Raw genomic sequence first — 19981 nt, forward strand, 5'->3', positions numbered from 1 at the left:
AATAAAACAAAGAATTTTAGCCCCATTATCAGATTACTCTCAAATTGAATAGCTCGAATGTCTCTCAGGCAGGAGCATCACAGATGCCTTATTTAGACTAGAGCATCTGATCAAACAAAGCTTCAAAAAAGGAAAAGCCGCACATGTGATCATTTTAGACATGGAATCAACATTTGATAGAGTAGATGTGAGGCAACTAATCAGAAAGCTATCTGTAATGGGCTTACCAGACCTACTGGTAAATTGGATCCACCAATTTTTGATGCGCAGGAAGGTTTAGGCCTCCTTGGGGTGCTCCTACTAAGAGTTGAAAAAGAAAGCATTTGATATTGGACTCCCTCAAGGGGTTCTTCTCAGTCCACTTCTCTTCTTAGTTTATTGTCATGATATAAGCCTGGAAATTGTCCTTGGAGCAGAGCTTTTTCTGTATGCTGATGATGTTGCAGTTGTGGGGAGAGACCCTGCATGCTTACAGTCAGCCTCTCAAAAAGCTGTAGATATGTTATCAACTTGGGCAAAAAGTAATAATATGGTCTTCTCAAGCCATAAGTCAGTTAGTGTGTTTTTCCACAAAATGCATAACCTGGATGCTTTCAAACCACTGATGAAACTGAATGGACATGGGATTGTGGTTGCAGAACATGCACGCTTTCTGGGAGTTGTGGTTGACCAAAAACTGACATGGAAACCCCATCTGGATGAGCTGATTGGCAGTCTCAAACAAAGACAAAACTTCATTAATGCTCTCTGCCTTGGAAGAAGAGGAGCCCCCACAGCCTTTGCTTCAACTATTGTCAAGTCAGTAGTGATATCTAAGATAGACTGTGGATCATTTATATATGGATCTGCCAAGAAATATCTCCTGAAGAAACTTGACAATACCCTCCACGCAATCTTGCGAACAGCCCTTGGTTGTCTAAAATCAACTCCTATTGCAGCTATGTACTGTGAAGTGGGGATCCAGTCCTTTCACTCCAGAAGAAAATATCTTCTCGCAAGATATTTTGCAAAAAAGATAAGACTCAAGAACCACATTATCTACAAAGGAATCATTAGCCACCACAACCCTGGTGTCCGCTACAAACCAACAGAGATGCCTTCTTTTCAGAGATTCCTTTGCCTTCCTGGCATGGAAGAGTTCATAGAGAATGGTAGGCTGACTGTTAATTTGGATGATGATTCTCCCAGTGCCTCCAAAGGAATTGGGGAATTGATTATTCCTATGATCAGCATTGAAAAAAAGGAGGACCTCCCCCAAGCTGTGATGAAAATCATATTCCTGGGAAAGTTGGCAGAATACCAGGACTACATCCAAATTTGCACAGATGGCTCTAAGACAGAAACAAAATGCAGCTGCGCAGTAGTTATACCCTCCCAGGGCCTGTCTCTTTCCTACCGTTTACCCCCCTACCTGACAATTTTCTCTGCAGAACTTATGGAACTTAAGTTTTCTCTTCAAGCCAAACAGAGACCAAAAATCGGAAGTATATTGTTTGCACTGATTCACTGTCAGCTCTAGACTACCTTTCATACCACCAGCACCAATCAAGAAATGTCGCCATGGAGATTGTAAACCTGGCTACACAACTTGCAAGAAAGGGTATATCAATTCTATTTATATGGGTTCCAGCACACTGTGGTATAAAAGGAAATTAATTAGCAGACCAGGCTGCAAAACAAGCCTCCCATCTGGGTCTGATCACTCAAACCCCTATTACTGGACCTGAATTCCTGTCTTCAATCAGTTCAAAAATTTTGGAGGAAGAAGAGGCTTGGCTCCGTTCTTTCCATACCCAGCTCCTGGATTTGTATAATTACAAGCAGCCATCAAAAAAAATGTACCTCTCATCCCGCATCCTTTCAACTTGTCTCTTTCGTCTTAGATGTGGCCATGCAAGGACTAAATCAACTCTCTTCCATTGGAAAATGACCCCTACCCCCAACTGCAACACATGTGAAGTGTACGAAGACATACGTCACAACATCTTCAACTGTAGAAAATATGAAAAGGAGAAGGAAATACTAAGGAATTGCTGTGAGAGGGCATTTAAAGCATTCACAATGCGCTCTGTTCTGGGACATCACACGTCTTCTCCTTGGGCTACACAACTAAGCACAAACCTTTTTGGTAGATTTTTTAAGACTACTGGTTTGGTTAATTCCCTTTGTTTGTTTTTTTTTTTTTTTTTTTTTTTTTTTTTTTTTTTTTTTACACCCTTATATTAGCTCATTTTAGAGTCATCAGAATTTGTATATTTTTTCCTTTTATATATGTTCTATCAGTTTTTTTTTTTTATTTGACGCATGTGACAGGAATGTTGTATATTGGCATTATTTATTTAATTGTGTTGAAATTGTATTTTAATTGTTTTATGACAAAGCAGTGCCGAATTACTCTGATTCTTGTTTTTCGACGCAGGCATTTGCTACATGTGAATGACCCCCTACCAACAGCACAATAAGTGATACCTGAAATGGCTCAATGAATATTGACTAATGTGACACCCAAGCAAGCTGGTGATTACAGAAGGCACAGAATAATTGAGTGATACGAACGCATATGACTGATTGGTCCAACGCGTCAAACCCCAAACAACAACAACATATAGGCTAACCCTAGGGACATAAAAAGTAAAAGAAAACAATGAATTTTTTACTCACAGAGGACTAAATGAAGAGGAGGAAATAGGTATTGGCCTAGATAGCCACCTGGAGAGAAGGAAACTTGTTAAGAAAACAGTTCTTGGTAATTTTTTACCAAATCATATTATTGACTTACAAATAAATTAAATATACCACTCAATGCCTTTTTTATGCTCTTTCCAAATATAATAATCATTTTTGTCAGAAATGAATTTCACCCCCACCCCTATATACCAATTCAGGGTATATATTTGCACATTAGGGGGTGGGGGCAAATTTCATTTCTGATGTAAATGGGAGGTCCGTTTAAACTTTACCCCCACCCCCTAATGTGCAAATATATACCCTGAATTGGTATATAGGGGTGGGGTGAAATTCATTTCCGACAAAAACGATTATTATATTTGGAAAGAGCTTAAAAAAGGCATCTAGTGGTATATTCATTATTGGTAAGTCAATAATATGATTTGGTAAAAATTTACCCAATTCTTACTTTATAATATGTTGAATTGTCATAGTTAACACATTGTGCATCCAGCCTTGCTATACTGCTACTACTACTATTAACAACTCACCACAGCACCAAACTGCTTGAGGCCAACACAGCTATGCATGCTCCTCCTCCACCCAATTCTGTTCAAAGACTTTCTTTTTACACCTGCCCACAAAGTTCCTATTTCCTTTAAATCTTTCTTTATGATGTCGTCCAACCCCAGACAGAGACAACCTGCTTTCAGTTTAGCCCTAGATGATTGGCCAAGAAGAACAATCTTTGGTAATCTCTCATCCTTCATCTGCACAAAATGCCCTAGCTACCTCAACCTTTCTTTCATTATAGCTGTAGAGAGCAGTATTGGACCACATTTTTCCTATAGCATATTGTTTGAAATACAGTCAGTCAGCCAGGTACCCAGAACAATACTTAAGCAATTTCTCTTGAAAACATCTAGCAAATCAGCATCTGCTTTTTGGAGCATCCATGTTTCAGAACCGTATATGACCATTGTCATCACTGTATCTTCTAATATTATTTTACCACCAACCCCCATAATGTGCAAATATTTAGCCCAAATTACATATTGTTCAATGTATTATGCACCTTTAACGTATTTTTCTAGTTTTAGTTTTGTCACAGTTGATTCAATTTACAGGTACACAGACTGAAATTACTGAGATGTATTTTTAAAATAGATAGAAAATATGTAATTTGGGCTATACATTTGCATATCAGGGGGGGGGGGGTAAAGTATAGCAGGTTGGTATTCAAAATGTGTTAGCTATGATTATTTTGCAAATTATGAAGTGAAAATTGTTTTCTTATAATTGAAAATATATAATTTGGGCTATATATTTGCAGGTTATGGTGATTCGGGGTAAATTATAACAAGGCTGGATGCAAAATGTGTTAACTATGATTATTCTGCATCTTATGAAGTAACAATTGTTTTCTTAACATGTTTCTTTCTCTCCTGGTAGCTATCTAGGCAAATACCAGGAAAAATAAAAAGAATACAATTCTTACTTTATAATATACATAATAAAAATTGTTAAATAATTTTGCATGCAACCTTGATATAATTTACCCCCCCCCCCCCCCTAATGTGCAAAGATATAGCCCAAATTATAAATTTCCCATCTATTCTTCCAATGCATCTCAGTTGTTTCAAGCTGTGTACATGTAATTAGAATCAACTGTGACTAAACAAGTTATGGGTGGCTGAATGTATTGAAAATATATATAATTTACCTTAATTCTGACTGGAGCAATATTAAGGTCTATACAGGATCTGTTATGCTCCATGCTAATGATGGGAATATAATATAATGTTGCTATGTTAAGGGCCCAGTAATATGCCATAAGAGAGATTTGCTGGAGAGATGCAGTTTAAGCCCACTTGGTAATAGTGACCGTAAGGTAGGTATGATCCATAAGAACCATTCTTCAGTGATTTGGAGTTGACATTACTGCACAACAGCAAGTTTGGATAGAGTGTACAATATGGTTGGGAATGACAAGCTGCATCAACGTCCTAGCAAGACACTCTTATGAAAAACTTGCATCAATAGTCACTAGGCGGCTGAATGGGACAAACAGTCCCACTCATATTTCCATGGCTTGCTCCTATATTCTTTGTCAAGTCTAGACTGGAAGGACACAGTTTTGAGAGTAGTCACTGTTTTGTCTTCGAGGCTATTCCAGTCATGAATACTACAATCAGCAAAATAGTTTTGCAGTATTTGTGTCTGCAAAGTATGTTTAAAAAGTTTTTGTCATGCTTGTTTAGAATCCAGTAAACAAGCAAAAAAAAACACACCAAAATCTCAAAGATGCTATATGCAAAACCGGTTTTTTCTTCCTAATGAGGTATTGCTCACTCTCTGACAAAGATTTAAACTTTAGTCTTTTGGGATCAAAAGAGGAAAAAGGGTACCTGGTTTAGGTTATGTATTTGATATATGCTATGCTTCACCCCTACTCCCCTAATGTGCAAATATATAGCCCCAATTTGTTTCTGAACTATTATATTTTCATCCTATTTTGTTTTATATCATTAGCATTTACAAAACTTTACTTCTCACATGTTTACTGGATTCTAAACAAACACTGTTTTTGCAAATGGCCTCTTGTATGGTCTGACTGGCATGTTTTTTGAAGAGAGTATTTGGGCTACATGCTTGCACAGTCTGGGGGGGGGGGTAAAGTATAGCAAGGCTGCTTGCAAATTGTTTTAACTATGGTTATTCTCTATATTATGAAATAAGAAATGTTTTCTTAACACATTTCCTTCTCTCCAGGTAGCTAACTAGGTAAATATGATAATATATAAGAAGTTTCTATAAATCAGATTAGGTTTCCTCTCATGTTTCCTTTCATTTTTGTCAACATTATAAAACTAACCAAATAGTATATTTTCCTCCAATGTTGAAATTAACTACAGGCAATACTAAATTCTATTGAATCAAGACCGCAGAAATCAATTTAAACAAAGAATTTGGAGATGATTAATGGAGAAATGTGCTGTTAGGGCTATGTATTTGATTGTCAAGATTAAGGGGTGTGTTGTCATTGTGTTGAGGGAAGGGTGCTAAACAAATTTAACTTGTCCAATTAGTTTCCTTCCAGTACTAGTTTATAATCACTTCTCCTCAGATAGGAACCCTGTTAAATTCTGTGAATAACTTTTAAACAACTCAGTACATATTTAGAGTAATAGAGTATTCAGATAGCTACAAAACGAACTTACCTCCATTCCTTAAATTGCAGGCAGGATGAAATTCTCTAGAATCAAAATTTCATCCTGAATCCAAATATGGCATTTGTTTCCATTGCAAATTAAATTTTAAGCCCTTTACTGGCCCTCAAAGATGATACCTTAACCTTTTATTTTAGATGCAGCGTACTGAGTAATGATGGCTGATTTAGCTCATAAGTTTGATTGTATTTATGTTGATTTTTACCAGGTATTTGACAAGGTTTCAATACCTCTACTGCTGAAAAAAACACCAAAATTATGGGATTGGATTGAGAACTATGGCTTGGATTACAGATTTCCTCACAGAATGTTAGGATTAACAATGCAATATCTAACCAGTGTAATGTTTTGAGTGGAGTCCCTCAGGGTAGTTGCTTGGGACCAGTTTTGTTTTGCATATTTATAAATGATTTGCCACAGAAAAAGATTCAGAAAGTTTCATACTCGTCACCAAACCATGAGACAAAACAGGGTATACTTACTTAGCTGTATATAAAAACTGTCTCCTTTAATGAAACTTCTTGACTTCCCACTCACCACAGCACCAAACTGCTTGAGGCCAACACAGCTATGCATGCTCCTCCTCCACCCAATTCTGTTCAAAGACTCCCTCTTTACACCTGCCCACAAAGTTTCCATATCCTTTAAATCTTTCTTTATGATGTCCTCCAACCCCAGACAGAGACAACCTGCTTTCCGTTTAGCCCTAGATGATTGGCCAAGAAGAACAATCTTTGGTAATCTCTCATCCTTCATCTGCACAAAATGCCCTAGCTACCTCAACCTTTCTTTCATTATAGCTATAGAGAGCAGTATTGAACCACATTTTTCATATAGCATATTGTTTGAAATACAGTCAGTCAGCCAGGTACCCAGAACAATACTTAAGCAATTTCTCTTGAAAACATCTAGCAAATCTGTATCTGCTTTTTGGAGCATCCATGTTTCAGAACCGTATATGACCATTGTCATCACTGTAGCTTCTAATATTACTTTACCCCCAACCTCCATAATGTGCAATTATGTAGCCCAAATTATATATTTTTCAATGTATTATGCACCCTTAACTTATTTTTCTAGTTTTAGTTTTGTCACAGTTGATTCAATTTACAGGTACACAGACTGAAATAACTGAGATGCATTTTGAAAATAGATAGAAAATATGTAATTTGGGCTATACATTTGCATATCAGGGAGGGGAAGGGGGTAAAGTATAGCAGGTTGGTATTCAAAATGTGTTAGCTATGATTATTTTGCAAATTATGAAGTGAGAATTGTTTTCTTATAATAGGAAATATGTAATTTGGGCTAAATATTTGCAGGTTATGGGGGTTGGTGGTAAATTATAACAAGGCTGGATGCAAAATGTGTTAACTATGATTATTCTACATATTATGAAGTAAGAATTGTTTTCTTAACATTTTCCTTCTCTCCAGGTAGCTATCTAGGCAAATACCAGGGAAAATGATAAGAAAACAATTCTTACTTTATAATATACAGAATAGCCATAGTTAACAATTTTGCATGCAGCCTTGCTATAATTTACCCCCCCCCCCCTAATGTGCAAGATATAGCCCAAATTATAAATTTCCCATCTATTCTTCCAATGCATCTCAGTTGTTCCAACCTGTGTGCATGTAATTTGTATCAACTGTGACTAAAAAAAACAAGTTATGGGTGGCAGAATGTATTGAAAATATATATAATTTACCTTAATTCTGACTGGAGCAATATTAAGGTCTATACAGGATCTGTTATGCTCCATGCTAATGATGGGAATATAATATAATGTTGCTATGTTAAGGGCCCAGTAATATGCCATAAGAGGGATACAATTTAAGTCCACTTGGTAATGGTGACTACAAGGTAGGTATTATCCATAAGAACCATTCTTCAGTGGTATAGAGTTGACACTACTACATAACAACAACTTTGGATAGAGTGTACAATATGGTTGGGAATGACAAGCTGCATCAACGTCCTAGCAAGACACTTATGAAACTTGCATCAATAGTCAGTGGGTAGTTGAATGGGACAAACAGTCCCACTCATATTTCCATGGCTTGCTCCTATATTCTTTGTCAAGTCTAGACTGGAAGGACACAGTTGTGGTTACAGTCACTGTTTTGTCTTCGAGGCTATTCCAGTCATGAATACTACAATCAGCAAAATAGTTTTGCAGTATTTGTGTCTGCAAAGTATGTTTAAAAAGTTTTTGTCATACTTGTTTAGAATCCAGTAAACAAGCAAAAAAACGCATCAAAATCTTAAAGATGCTATATGCAAAACCGGTTTTTGCTTCCTAATGAGGTATTGCTCACTCTGTGACAAAGATTCAAACTTTAGTCTTTTGGGATGGAAAGGGGGAAAAGGGTACCTGGTTTAGGTTATGTATTTGATATATGCTATGCTTCACCCCTACTCCCCTAATGTGGAAATATGTAGCCCAAACTTGTTTCTGAACTATTATATTTTCATCCTATTTTGTTTTTTTTCATTAGCATTTACAAAACTTTACTTCTCACATGTTTACTGGATTCTAAACAAGTACTGTTTTTGCAAATGGGCCTCTTGTATGGTCTGACTTGCATGTTTTTTGAAGAGAGTATTTGGGCTACATGCTTGCACAGTATTGGGGGGGGGGGGTAAAGTATAGCAAGGCTGCATGTAAAATGTTTTAACTATGGTTATTCTCTATATTATGAAATAAGAAATGTTTTCTTAACACATTTCCTTCTCTCCAGGTAGCTAACTAGGTAAATATGATAATATATAAGTAGTTTCTATAAAACAGATTAGGTTTCCTCTCATGTTTCCTTTCATTATTGTCAACTTTATAAAACTAACCAAATAGTATATTTTCCTCCAATGTTGAAATTAACTACAGGCAATACTAAATTCTATTGAATCAAGACTGCAGAAATCAATTTAAACAAAGAATTTGGAGATGATTAATGGAGAAATATGTTGTTAGGGCTATGTATTTGACTGTCAAGATTAAGGGGTGTGTTGTCATTGTGTTGAGGGAAGGGTGCTAAACATATTTAACTAGTCCAATTAGTTTCCTTCTAGTACTAGTTTATAATCACTTCTCCTCAGATAGGAACCCTGTTAAATTCTGTGAATAACTTTTAAACAGCTCAGTACATATTTAGAGTAGTAGAGTATTCAGATAGCTACAAAACGAACTTACCTCTATTCCTTAAATTGCAGGCAGGATGAAATTCTCTAGAATCAAAATTTCATCCTGAATCCAAATATGGCATTTGTTTCCATTGCAAATTAAATTTTAAGCCCTTTACTGGCCCTCAAAGATGATACCTTAACCTTTTATTTTAGATGCAGTGTACTGAGTAATGATGGCTGATTTAGCTCATAAGTTTGATTGTATTTATGTTGATTTTTACCAGGTATTTGACAAGGTTTCAATACCTCTACTGCTGAAAAAACACCAAAATTATGGGATTGGATTGAGAACTATGGCTTGGATTACAGATTTCCTCACAGAATGTTAGGATTAACAATGCATTATCTAACCAGTGCAGTCTTTTGAATGGAGTCCCTCAGAGTAGTTACTTGGGACCAGTTTTGTTTTGCATATTTATAAATGATTTGTCACAGGTAATTCAACATAGCAAAATCAAAATGTTTGCAAATGATGTAAAGCTTTGTAAGGGCATATTTTTCCTAGTTTATGTGGCTCTTCTACAGGATGACTTAAATGTGTTGGTTCATTTGCTGTAATTTAAATTCATTGTTTACTAATCAGGAAAAATGCTATATAGTAAATTATTTCATGAATGCAGAAGCATACCAGTATTTTATTAGTGATGTAGTGATAAGTTTGGTTGATTCTATTAGGGACCTTGATATTGTTTTTGATAATCAATTGGGTTCTGATAAACAGGCATTAGGTGTATTGCATTAAGCAAACTACAGTTTGCTTTGTATCTAAAGAATGTTGGGGTGATGATTCAGGTAGGAGCTGTTCCACCTCTTTTCCTAGATAAAAAATCAACCCCTTTTTTATACCCTAATTGTTTTTTTGGGAGGGGGGGGTCCTGTCCTCTTCCTAGATTTTTAAAAAATAGATTTCCCTCCTCCCCCTAAATTTTATTGAAATGGCACAACTGAAGTGAATATAATCTCAGCTTGGAGTTTCACAAATAGACCAGTTTTCCCTTAAGTATTTTTACCCCTCCCAAAAAAGAAAAACATTCAGAAAGTTTCATACTCGTCACCAAACCATGAGACAAAACAGGGTATACTTACTTAGCTGTATATAAAAACTGTCTCCTTTAATGAAACTTCTTGACTGCATTCAATCTCTGAAATAATTAGATATGGTCACTTGCCTTCAGCTAAAAAAAAATCTTATGCATCCTTGGGAGCATCTAAAAGCAAACTGATATATCTGATCTCCAGGTTGCCTGTATAGAATCATATCATAGTTTCCAGATTAGCTATTGACTGGCTGAATTTCACTAATGCTCTAATTGATGAAAAGTAAGGTTTATTTTATTTGTTATTACCACTTTATTATTATTAAAAAATTGAGTGTTAATTATTGATTATTCTGATGTTATTGTTAATTATCCATTTATTGTTCTTGCAGACTTGGGTAGTAAAAGTCTTGAATTGAACTTTTCAATGGATCTCCTTATTCAGGATTACTTGAAGATCTTTCATGAAATAGCATCATTGTTTCAATACAATGATTTGGAATTCAGTCTTCAAAAACAAATCCAAAATATTCAAGATTTAAATGCTCAACTGTGTTCACTGAGAAGGCAAGTTGTTTAAACACCCTTTTCTTAATCCATAATGCTGTATCAAACAAAGATTAGATAAAAAAAACTTTACGCTAAAGCTCAAATTTTGTTCCAATTCTTTAAGAATTACCCCTGAATTATAATGGCCATTAACTTGAACAAATTGCTCTTTTGAAAGTGTTAAAAAAAAGTTTAGCATAAGGAGGGAGGTATTGATAAGGGGGTAAACCCCCTCATATACGTAATAATTTCTGTTTGTTTTAACTTTTAATGTTGCTCCTTACTTTCAGTTGAAAAAAAACACATTGTTTTTTTTTATTTGATTTCTGACCGTTTTTTAAATAATGCTGGCAAATCCGGCGTCCCCTTCTTGGAAAAATTCTCTTCCCTAGGGGAAAGATCCTCCCAGGTACCCCACACCAGAAAAAAATACCCAGCCCTTCCCCCAGTGACTGTGAGGGATTAAGGCGTCCTCTAAGGCATATTTATTAGATTTTTCGACTATGCTAAACAAAATGGCTATCTCAAAATTTTGATCTGGCGACTTTGGGAAAAAATCAGTATTGAAGGTGAGTTGCCCTCCAATTTTGTCGTCTTTTAAAAGAGCACTAGAACTTTTAATTTTCGTTCGAATAAGCCCTCTTGTGACATTCTAAGACAACTAGGTCGATACAATCTTCCCTGGGGGAAAAAATAAAATAAGCATGCATCTATGATCTTTCTTCTGGCAAAAAGTACAAAATGCCACATTTTTGCAGATAGGAGCTTGAAACCTCTTCAGTTGAGTTCTCTGATACACTGAATCTGATGGTGTGGTTTTCATTAAGATCCTATTACTTTAGGGGGTATTTCTCTTGTTTTCGAAAATAAGAAAAATTTTCTCAGGCTTTTAACTTTTAAGACTAAACTTGATGAAACTTATATATTTAAAATCAGCATAAAAATTTGATTCTTTTGATGTATCTATTGGTATCAACAATCTGTTTTTTAGAGCTTTGGTTACTATTCAGCTGGGTTAGTCCTTACTGACAGCTTGTTACCACAATCTGTTTGAAAATATAAAACATTAAGCTTTGCTGGGTTATGGGCATGGGCAACTTGAAATAGACTACAGACGGCCTATGTTTTTGCATGCTTCTTTCCATTCTACTTGTAAAACTTTCCTGGTGTTTGTGAGGCATTTCAAATAGGCCAAACAGGTTACTTAGTTCTATTTCTCTATTACCAATATTGATTATAATAAATATTCATCTTCATTTAAATTTTATTATTCGTTTTCTATGAGGTATGGCTTGTTAGGTGTTTCAGGCAGGCCAAACTGGCTATTTATATCTACTTTCCTGTTACCAGCATTGATTGTAATACATATTCTTATTAATGTAAATACTGTAAGGCGTTTTCTATGAGGTAGGGCTTCCCAGATCTTTCAAGAAGGCCAAACTGGCTATTTACTTCCCTGTTGCCATCATTGATTGTAATAAAGATTCTTCTTAATTTAAATTTTCTAGGGTGTTTTCTATGAGGTTTGGCTTTGGAGGTGCTTCAAGAAGGCCAAAATGGCTATTTACTTCCCTGTTGCCATCATTGATTGTAATAAAGATTCTTCTTAATTTAAATTTTCTAGGGTGTTTTCTATGAGGTTTGGCTTTGGAGGTGCTTCAAGTAGGCCAAAATGGCTATTAACTTCCCTGTTGCCATCATTGATTGTAATAAAGATTCTTCTTAATTTAAATTTTCTAGGGTGTTTTCTATGAGGTTTGGCTTTGGAGGTGCTTCAAGTAGGCCAAAATGGCTATTCAGGTCTACTTCTCTATTATCAATGTTGTTTGTAATAAATATTCTTCTTAATTTAAATTTTATAAGGCTAAGCACCAACTAATATTCAGTTCTTTTCTCTACTGTTCAGTATAAAAACATGAATTCTGACTTGAAATGAGTATATTTTGACTTACCGTGTAGTAATTTCAATTAGTGCATGCTGTTTTAAACTGCACAGACCAACAATTATGGAAATCTACGACTTTTATGTCAGCAACTTTGTCATTCAAATTTGTATTGCCCTAATGCAGAAGTCATCAGTGAGCGAACCCACTGTTCTGGTAATATTTAGCAAATCCCAGGGCAATAAATGTTAACTAAATAAGTTCACAGGGCAATAAGTCACAGGGCTAGTGTAAAGGTAGCAAAGTGCCAGTTTTAGATACTAACAAAAAGAAGCTTTGATAGATTGCAAGGAAACAAATTTTTTTATTCTGAATGAGATGAATATACAACTGAGGCTTTTATGTGCTCTGAGGTATGGTGGGTGGTGTGACTAGGCAGTGTGATGCTGCTGTTAAACATACTTGCCCTGAACCCCTTTTCTGCTGTAGTCTCAAATTTCCATGTAAGAATTTCTTAGTCAAAGTTCTCTTATAATTGTTACTGTTATAGTTCATAAAGAGGAAGGCCTATACTTACTTAGTTTGCGCTTCGATAAACATAGACAGGAATTGGTGAGTAAACCAACTTCTTTTTTTTTCGATGTCTAAGCCATCAGATATACCTTGTAGCCAAAGAGAGATAAGAGGTCTAACTTTTGATTTGATTGCTATTGCCTGTAGCATTTTATGCATCAAATGTTATTCATTATTAAATATCTTCTTCAAGTTCTGAAACCCACCAAGATTTCTTTGTTGAATACAAACTTTATTATATAGAAGTTGTGTCGAAAATTTCTATTTTTTCAGATTTTAATATTTAGAATTCATATTCTGAAAAAATTCTGAACTCTCCTCCTGATCCAGAACTGAGACGTCTACAGATACTTACCCCTGTGAAAATCTAATACATTTTAGTCTGAACAAAACTCTAGAAAGTTATTGTGAAGGTATTAAACAACAACATAGATATAGTAAACAACATACAACATAGTAAACAATAACACAACATAGGTAGTAAACAACAACAACAACATAGAACACTAGAAACAAGGACATGTGTTTATTCTGTATTTATAAGTCATGGTATTTTAGCTAACTAGTTCTGCAGCTGGTAAATCTTTCACTGAGTTGATTTTGCTGAAAAAGTTCTTCATAAAAAAAAATCTAGGAAGGAGAGCAAGTAAGCATTAACTTTGCCCCCCCCCCCTTATGCATGTTCCTAGCCTCAATCAACTGAAACCCATTGAAACTTTTAACGTAAAAATAATAATAATCTTGCTGGAAATTAATGGCCAGAGGTTTGAAAGACTTTGGCTGTAAATCTTTAATAGAATTTAACTAAGCTCTCTTAATGTTATTTTTCTTTTATTCTTTGAATCTTTACTCTTTTTTTATGTGGTTTCTTTGCCCTTTTCTCGCTTAGTTACATTAAGGTGCATGATATTAGACTAGCTTTAATTGTTTTTGGGGTGTACTTCATCAGGTTTATACTCAGATTGTGTTATTTCCTGTTTGGTCCATCTCGGTCTGTCTCTATTGCTTTCTCTTTCTGTCTATATCTCCCTTGATCTATCTATCTGTTCCTTCTTTTCTATTTCATACTAAAAGGCTGTATGTAGTTTTTTTTTTTTTTTTGACATGTCACATGCTAAGCCCCCATCCCATTCTGTTTTGTAGCTCTTTCAGTAAAGTAAATTGTTAATACTCTGATTGAAATTTAGTCAAGTTGAACTTAGGCGAAGTTTTAGTTAAATTGAAGTTGAATGTACGAAATTTCTTGAACAATTTGAAGTTTGGTTGCTCATTTGTTTTCTTTTTTTTTATCTCTACCATTTTATCAAATTTCAGGGTTCCTGCTTCTAATCCAGTTTTGAATAGTAAACCTCTCTTAAAATTTGCACTTGAAAAGAAGATTGCATACTCACTACAGGAAGATTTTGAAAAACTGAACAAACTAATGTAAGTGCGGGCTTAACTCTTTATTGTGAATAGAAATGTTGGGTTGTTGTAACTTATTGCTGTCATTACTGGACTTTTTGGTATGCTATATGTCATAACTTTTTATTCTGGCTAGGACGAAATAGGATGTTCCTTCATTAACTAGAGCAGTGGTTCTCAAACTGTGGTACACGTACACCTTGGGGATACGTAAAAATTTCTAGGGGGTACTTGGCCGGCCAGCAAAAAATGAAACAACCCTTTAGCTCTAGGACTGGCAATTTTATTTGTATTTTTGCATAAGTTTACTTAGTACCAGTAACTGAAAAAGGGTACCTAAACCGTTTTGAGGGTAAAAAGGGGTACAGTGTCTAAATAAATTTAAGAACCACTAAATTAGAGTAACGAGTAAGTCAATACAAGCATGTCAAAACTCAACTTGGTAACAAAGAGCCCAGAGTTCGAACTGAGCAACAGCAACAAATTGTTAGGTGTGGACTTTGATTCTGGTAATGATACTGATCTAAGCAAGGAGAAGAAGAAATATAAAAAAAAACAAAATGAAACACACTTATTTAAAGTACCGAGGTCAGTGAAAATGAGATCTGATTGTTTGAGCTGGGTAAATGGAAACTTACGCAGCCTTAAATATTTAATATATTTTTTATTCAATAAAAAGAAACCTAAATATATTTGAAAAGTTAAGAAAAATCCAGGACTCAATTATAATGAAAAAGACATCCATATACAAAATTAGCAAAAAATAAGCCCCAAAAATGTATCACTAAACAACTCGTCTGCTGAGAGCGGTTTTGCCGAATCTGTTTTTCCACAGTTCCAAGAAAAATGAGTCAGAAAATTTTGACATCGTATCCCAGAATTAGTTGTAGCTAGAGCCCTAACGTCTAACAGCAATGTCAATTAGACCATTCGAATGATAATTTTTTTTACACAAGATAGCGTTTCCGAATCTTTTTTCCCGAATCCGTTTCTCTGAAATTCCGAGAAAAACGAGTTTGAAAATTTTGATATTTGGACCTTAGAATTAGCTGTAGTTAGGGCGCTGACGTCTCAAAGCAATGTCAATTAGACCATTCTAAAGAGAATTTTTGAACATAACACAGCGTTTCCGAATCTGTTCCTCCAAAAGTGCAAGAAAAACGAGTTTGGAAATTTTGACATTTGTGTCTTGGAATCGGCTGTGTCTAGAGCGCTGAGGTCTTACATCAGCATTTTTTACCTCAGAATTAGCTGTAGCTAGAATGCTGACGTCTCACGGCAATGTCAATTAGACCATTCGAAAGAGAATTTTTTTACATAACATAGCGTTTCCGAATCTGTATCTCCAAAATTGTGAGAAAAACAAGTTTGAAAATTTTGACTATTGTATCTCGGAATCGGATATATCTAGAGCACTTAGGTCTTACAGCAATATAAATTAGATCATTCGAATGATAATTTTTTTTAACATAAGGTAGCGTTTTCGAATCGGTCTTCCCGAATCGGTTTTCTAAATTTCCGAGAAAAACAAGTTTGAAAATGTTGACATTCGTGTCTCGGAATGGGCTGTATCAAGAGCGCTGACGTCTTACAGTAATGTCAATTAGACCATTCGAATGATAATTTTTTTTACACAAGATAGTGTTTCCGAATCTGTTTTTCCGAAATTCCAAGTTTGAAAATTTTGACATTTGTGCCTCAGAATTAGCTGTAGCTAGAGCGCTGATGTTTTACAGCAATATCAATTAGACACTCGAAAGACATTTTTTTTTTATTTTTTTTTTTTTTACATAACATAGCGTTTCTGAATCTGTTTTTCCGAATCTGTTCCTCCAAAATTGCGAGAAAAACGAGTTTGAAAGTTTTGACATTTAGTATTTCGGAATCGGCTGTATCAAGAGCGCTGACGTCTTACAGGAATATCAATTAGACGATTCGAATGAGAATTATTGTTTACACAAGATAGCGTTTTTGAATATGTTTTCCCGAATCTGTTTTTTCGAATGTCCGTGAAAAACAAGTTTGAAAATTTGGCTTTTGTATGTCAGAATTGGCTGTATCTAGAGCGCTGACGTTTTACAGCAATGTCAATTAGACCATTAGAATGACAATTTTTTACACAAGATAGCTTTTCCGAATCTTTTTTTCCAAATTTCCAAGAAAAACAAGTTTGAAAATTTTTAAATTTGTATCTCGGAATCGGTTGTATCGAGAGCGCTGACGTCTTACAGCAATGTCAATGAGACCATTCGAAATTTTTTTTTTTTTTTTTTTGCACAGCATATCGTTTGTAACTCAGTTTCGACAAAAACTGCTATTTTCGGCAAAACCATACTGCTCTCAGGAGATGAGCTTAAGAAATTTTAAACTTTTTCTTTGTATTTTTCTTTAGGAATCAACAAATTGTTAATGTTTGATTTTTTACCGACGAAAAGAGCTGTCCTTAGGAATAGTTAATGTCCTTGGCACATTAACTATTCTTAAGGTATGTGGCAGTGTTGGGCAATAACTAGATTAAACGATATGTCGATATTTTTGCTTTCGATAATCGGTATTTCGACTTCGATATTTCTAATCATTTTTTTTGCTCAGATTAACTTCAGGTTTTGTCAGAATTCAATAACAAATTTGTAATTAAATTTAAGGTTAATTGTAATTAAAGAGTATTTTGCGCAATGTTTTCCAAATTTTGAATAAAATACAAAAAACTTCGATTATATGAATGAATATTACAAAAACCCTGGTTTGGAATTAGTCGGACTCAGTATAAAGAAAAATAAGCTACTGGCTATTTTTGTCTATTTACAATCAGTCGCATGTCAATATTTTCCCCTGAGAGTTTGTTCTGCCTTGCAGTGATTAAATAATATTAAAATAATCCACTGAAACCACAGATCAACATTGAAACTCTAAAGAACAGAAATTGTTCTATGAGGGGGATAACCCCTCCTCAATATCATGCTCTTCACACAACAATTTCTCTTTGTATTTTAAAAATCTCCTTACTCTAATAAAACGGCTCTTTTGTTTCAGGAGTTGTTCTCAAATAATTGGGGAAAAAAGTTACAATTAGTTTAAAAAACGAGGTATCGAGGACAGGGACCCACTCATCATACACGAGACAATTTCGGTTCGTTTAAATTTGGATGTTGCTCCTTACTTTTAGTTGAAAAAAAAGGATTTTTTTAATTTAATTAATTTCAAATAATGCCGGAAAATCCGTCTTGGAAAGCTCTTGAAAAGAAATTTCCTCCTTGGAAAGCTCTTCCAGAGTAAGATCCCCCTTCCCCCAGACAATTTTATCACTGCTGAAAAATCCCCCAGAAAATTCCGCCTGGAAAATTCTTTTGAGCCAACTTTTGTTTAAAAAAAAGACTTATTTTCATTTTAATCTATAACCGTTTTTGAAATCATGCCGGAAATCCTCTTTCCGTGGAAAATGTTTCTTGGAAATTCGCCCCTCCCTATGTCTCAATGGAAAGTTTCTCATGCGTAAAATTTCCCCGTAGAGAATCCGTCCCGTCAAAATTTTGAATGGATGACATTTGGAAGAAGGGGCGTGGGATTGGGATCTAGCTGCCTCCCAATCGTTTTGATCACAAAATGGGGAACAAGCACTGCAATTTCCGCTTGAGCAAGCCTTCTCCTGATCTTATATGACCATTGGTTTGATACGATGACCCTGACAAAAAAAAAAAAACATCCGTGATCTTTCTTCTGGCAAAAATTACGAAATTTCACATTTTTTCATATGGAAGCTAGAAACACTTACAGTAAGGTTCTCTGATATGCCGAATCTGATTGTGCGATTTTTATCTAGATTTTTTTTACTTTTTAGGAAAGTTTCCACCCTTTCTCAAAAGTCATGCAAATTTTCTCAGATTTCCATGGCTTGTGATGGGTACATGAGATTTGATGTATGCATTGTTATCAAAATTCTCTGCCTTAGAGTTTCGGTTGTTATTTGACCGAGCTACCCCTTACTTACAATTTGTTGCCACGAACTATATGATTAACTTATTATGCTTGGAATCCACTCTCAGAAAGGACATTGGTGGCGGACATGGACATTAATTTTATGACAAATTTGTATAGATATTTCTGGGACCCATATTGCAAGACTTGCATGACTTGAGTGGATCAGTTTTTCTTGAAACTAAATACTCCCTATTGAAAGTCTGGAAAGCCATGACAGATACAGCTGCTGACGAAGTTTGCCTTACACTGACTACTGAGACTTCATCATGTAATCCCCACAAACTGGCTTGATTCTGGATTGGCTGAATCGTAGAGTCTGTCATGGCACTTGCATCTGCTGATACAGATTCCAGTAAGGCCAACTACATGTCTCTTGCTATTTTGCTCTCAACTTGGAGAAGATGGTCAGGGGTAATATATAATTTCTTGAAACGCGAATTGAAGTATGTTGCAAGCGTGACGAGTGTGATCTGAACAAGAAATATAGGCCTTAAAGGTATTTTACCTAGCCCAGCCTTTTGGAGGTTCTCAGCAACATATGAGACTCTTCACTAAACGTAGTTTGAAAACAGGGTATGCAAACTTCTGAATACAGCTATGCATGCTGTGTATCAGCATAGGTAAGTCAATGGATTGAATACATTATTCTTCTTCTCGACCATTTACGAAACAATTTTCTCTGTTGGATCTTTTCTGCTGGATGTTCACTGGTAAATACAAAAAAAAACGAAATAATATAATTTTCGATATCGATATTTACGTTTCAATATTTAATATCGCCCAACACTCGTATGTGGACAAACCAAATAAAAATGAAAACGGTAGTTGGACTTACACCCAAAACAAAAACTTGGCCTGTACAAAAATATGGTAAGTCACAAAGTAGAATGAAATTTATCCAGATGTACAGTTAAATAAGATAAGATTATTAGAAAACCCAGTCTAGTACTATCGGCTGCCCCACAAGATGCAACAACATGTGGACAAACCAAATTAAAATGAAAACGGGTGGACTTACACCCAAAACAAAAACTTGGCCTGTACAAAAATATGGTAAGTCACAAAGTAAAATCAAATTTATCCAGATGTACAGTTAAATAAGATAAGATTATTAGAAGACCCAGTCTAGTACTATCGGCTGCCCTGCAAGATGTAGATAAAAATGATGAATTTGTCGCTATTTTGAAGTAGAGTAGACTGTTCACATGTTCTCCAAACAAACTTGAATACGGCTAATTTCTTCACAAACAACTCTTCAAATTAATGATAAAAGTGAAGCAGCCTTTTTCTTAAGACTTGTGGCTATAAATGTGAAATTAGAGAATCTTACAGCTATTTTCATTGAAGATATTAAGTATGACTTTAAGTTTGGCCTTTGCATTAGTATACATTTGGACACACTTATGCGGCTTGAAGTCTCAGATGGCAAAATTTTGTGGTCAGAGTAGTAATAAACTATGAACATCTTCAAGAT

General features: G+C 35.2%; 2 protein-coding genes across 7 annotated transcripts in view; both read left to right on the plus strand.

Moving 5' to 3' along the window:
- The window catches only part of LOC148941056 (uncharacterized), a 118523-nt gene that overhangs the window by 3284 nt on the left and 95258 nt on the right, over nucleotides 1-19981 (plus strand). For 4 of the 6 annotated variants that reach the window (XM_089104929.1, XM_089104930.1, XM_089104931.1 and 1 more), the window contains exons 1-3: nucleotides 2560-2689; nucleotides 10513-10687; nucleotides 14440-14550. In XM_089104929.1, the coding sequence (XP_088961055.1) occupies nucleotides 10548-10687; nucleotides 14440-14550 (251 nt within the window). In that variant the 5' untranslated portion in view covers nucleotides 2560-2689; nucleotides 10513-10547. Of the gene's footprint in view, nucleotides 1-2559; nucleotides 2690-10512; nucleotides 10688-14439; nucleotides 14551-19981 lie in introns of those variants that run through there. The other 2 variants (XM_089104932.1, XM_089104933.1) reach the window with 2 other exon arrangements.
- On the plus strand, nucleotides 575-1519 carry LOC148941057 (uncharacterized). The gene has a single exon (XM_089105154.1). It carries the CDS (start codon nucleotides 575-577, stop codon nucleotides 1517-1519), a length of 945 nt encoding a protein of 314 aa, XP_088961280.1.

Source organism: Artemia sp. Qi Xiang Cuo, chromosome 19, assembly GCF_049724085.1.
Source record: "Artemia sp. Qi Xiang Cuo chromosome 19, ASM4972408v1, whole genome shotgun sequence".
NCBI classification, from domain to species: Eukaryota; Metazoa; Arthropoda; class Branchiopoda; order Anostraca; family Artemiidae; genus Artemia; species Artemia sp. Qi Xiang Cuo.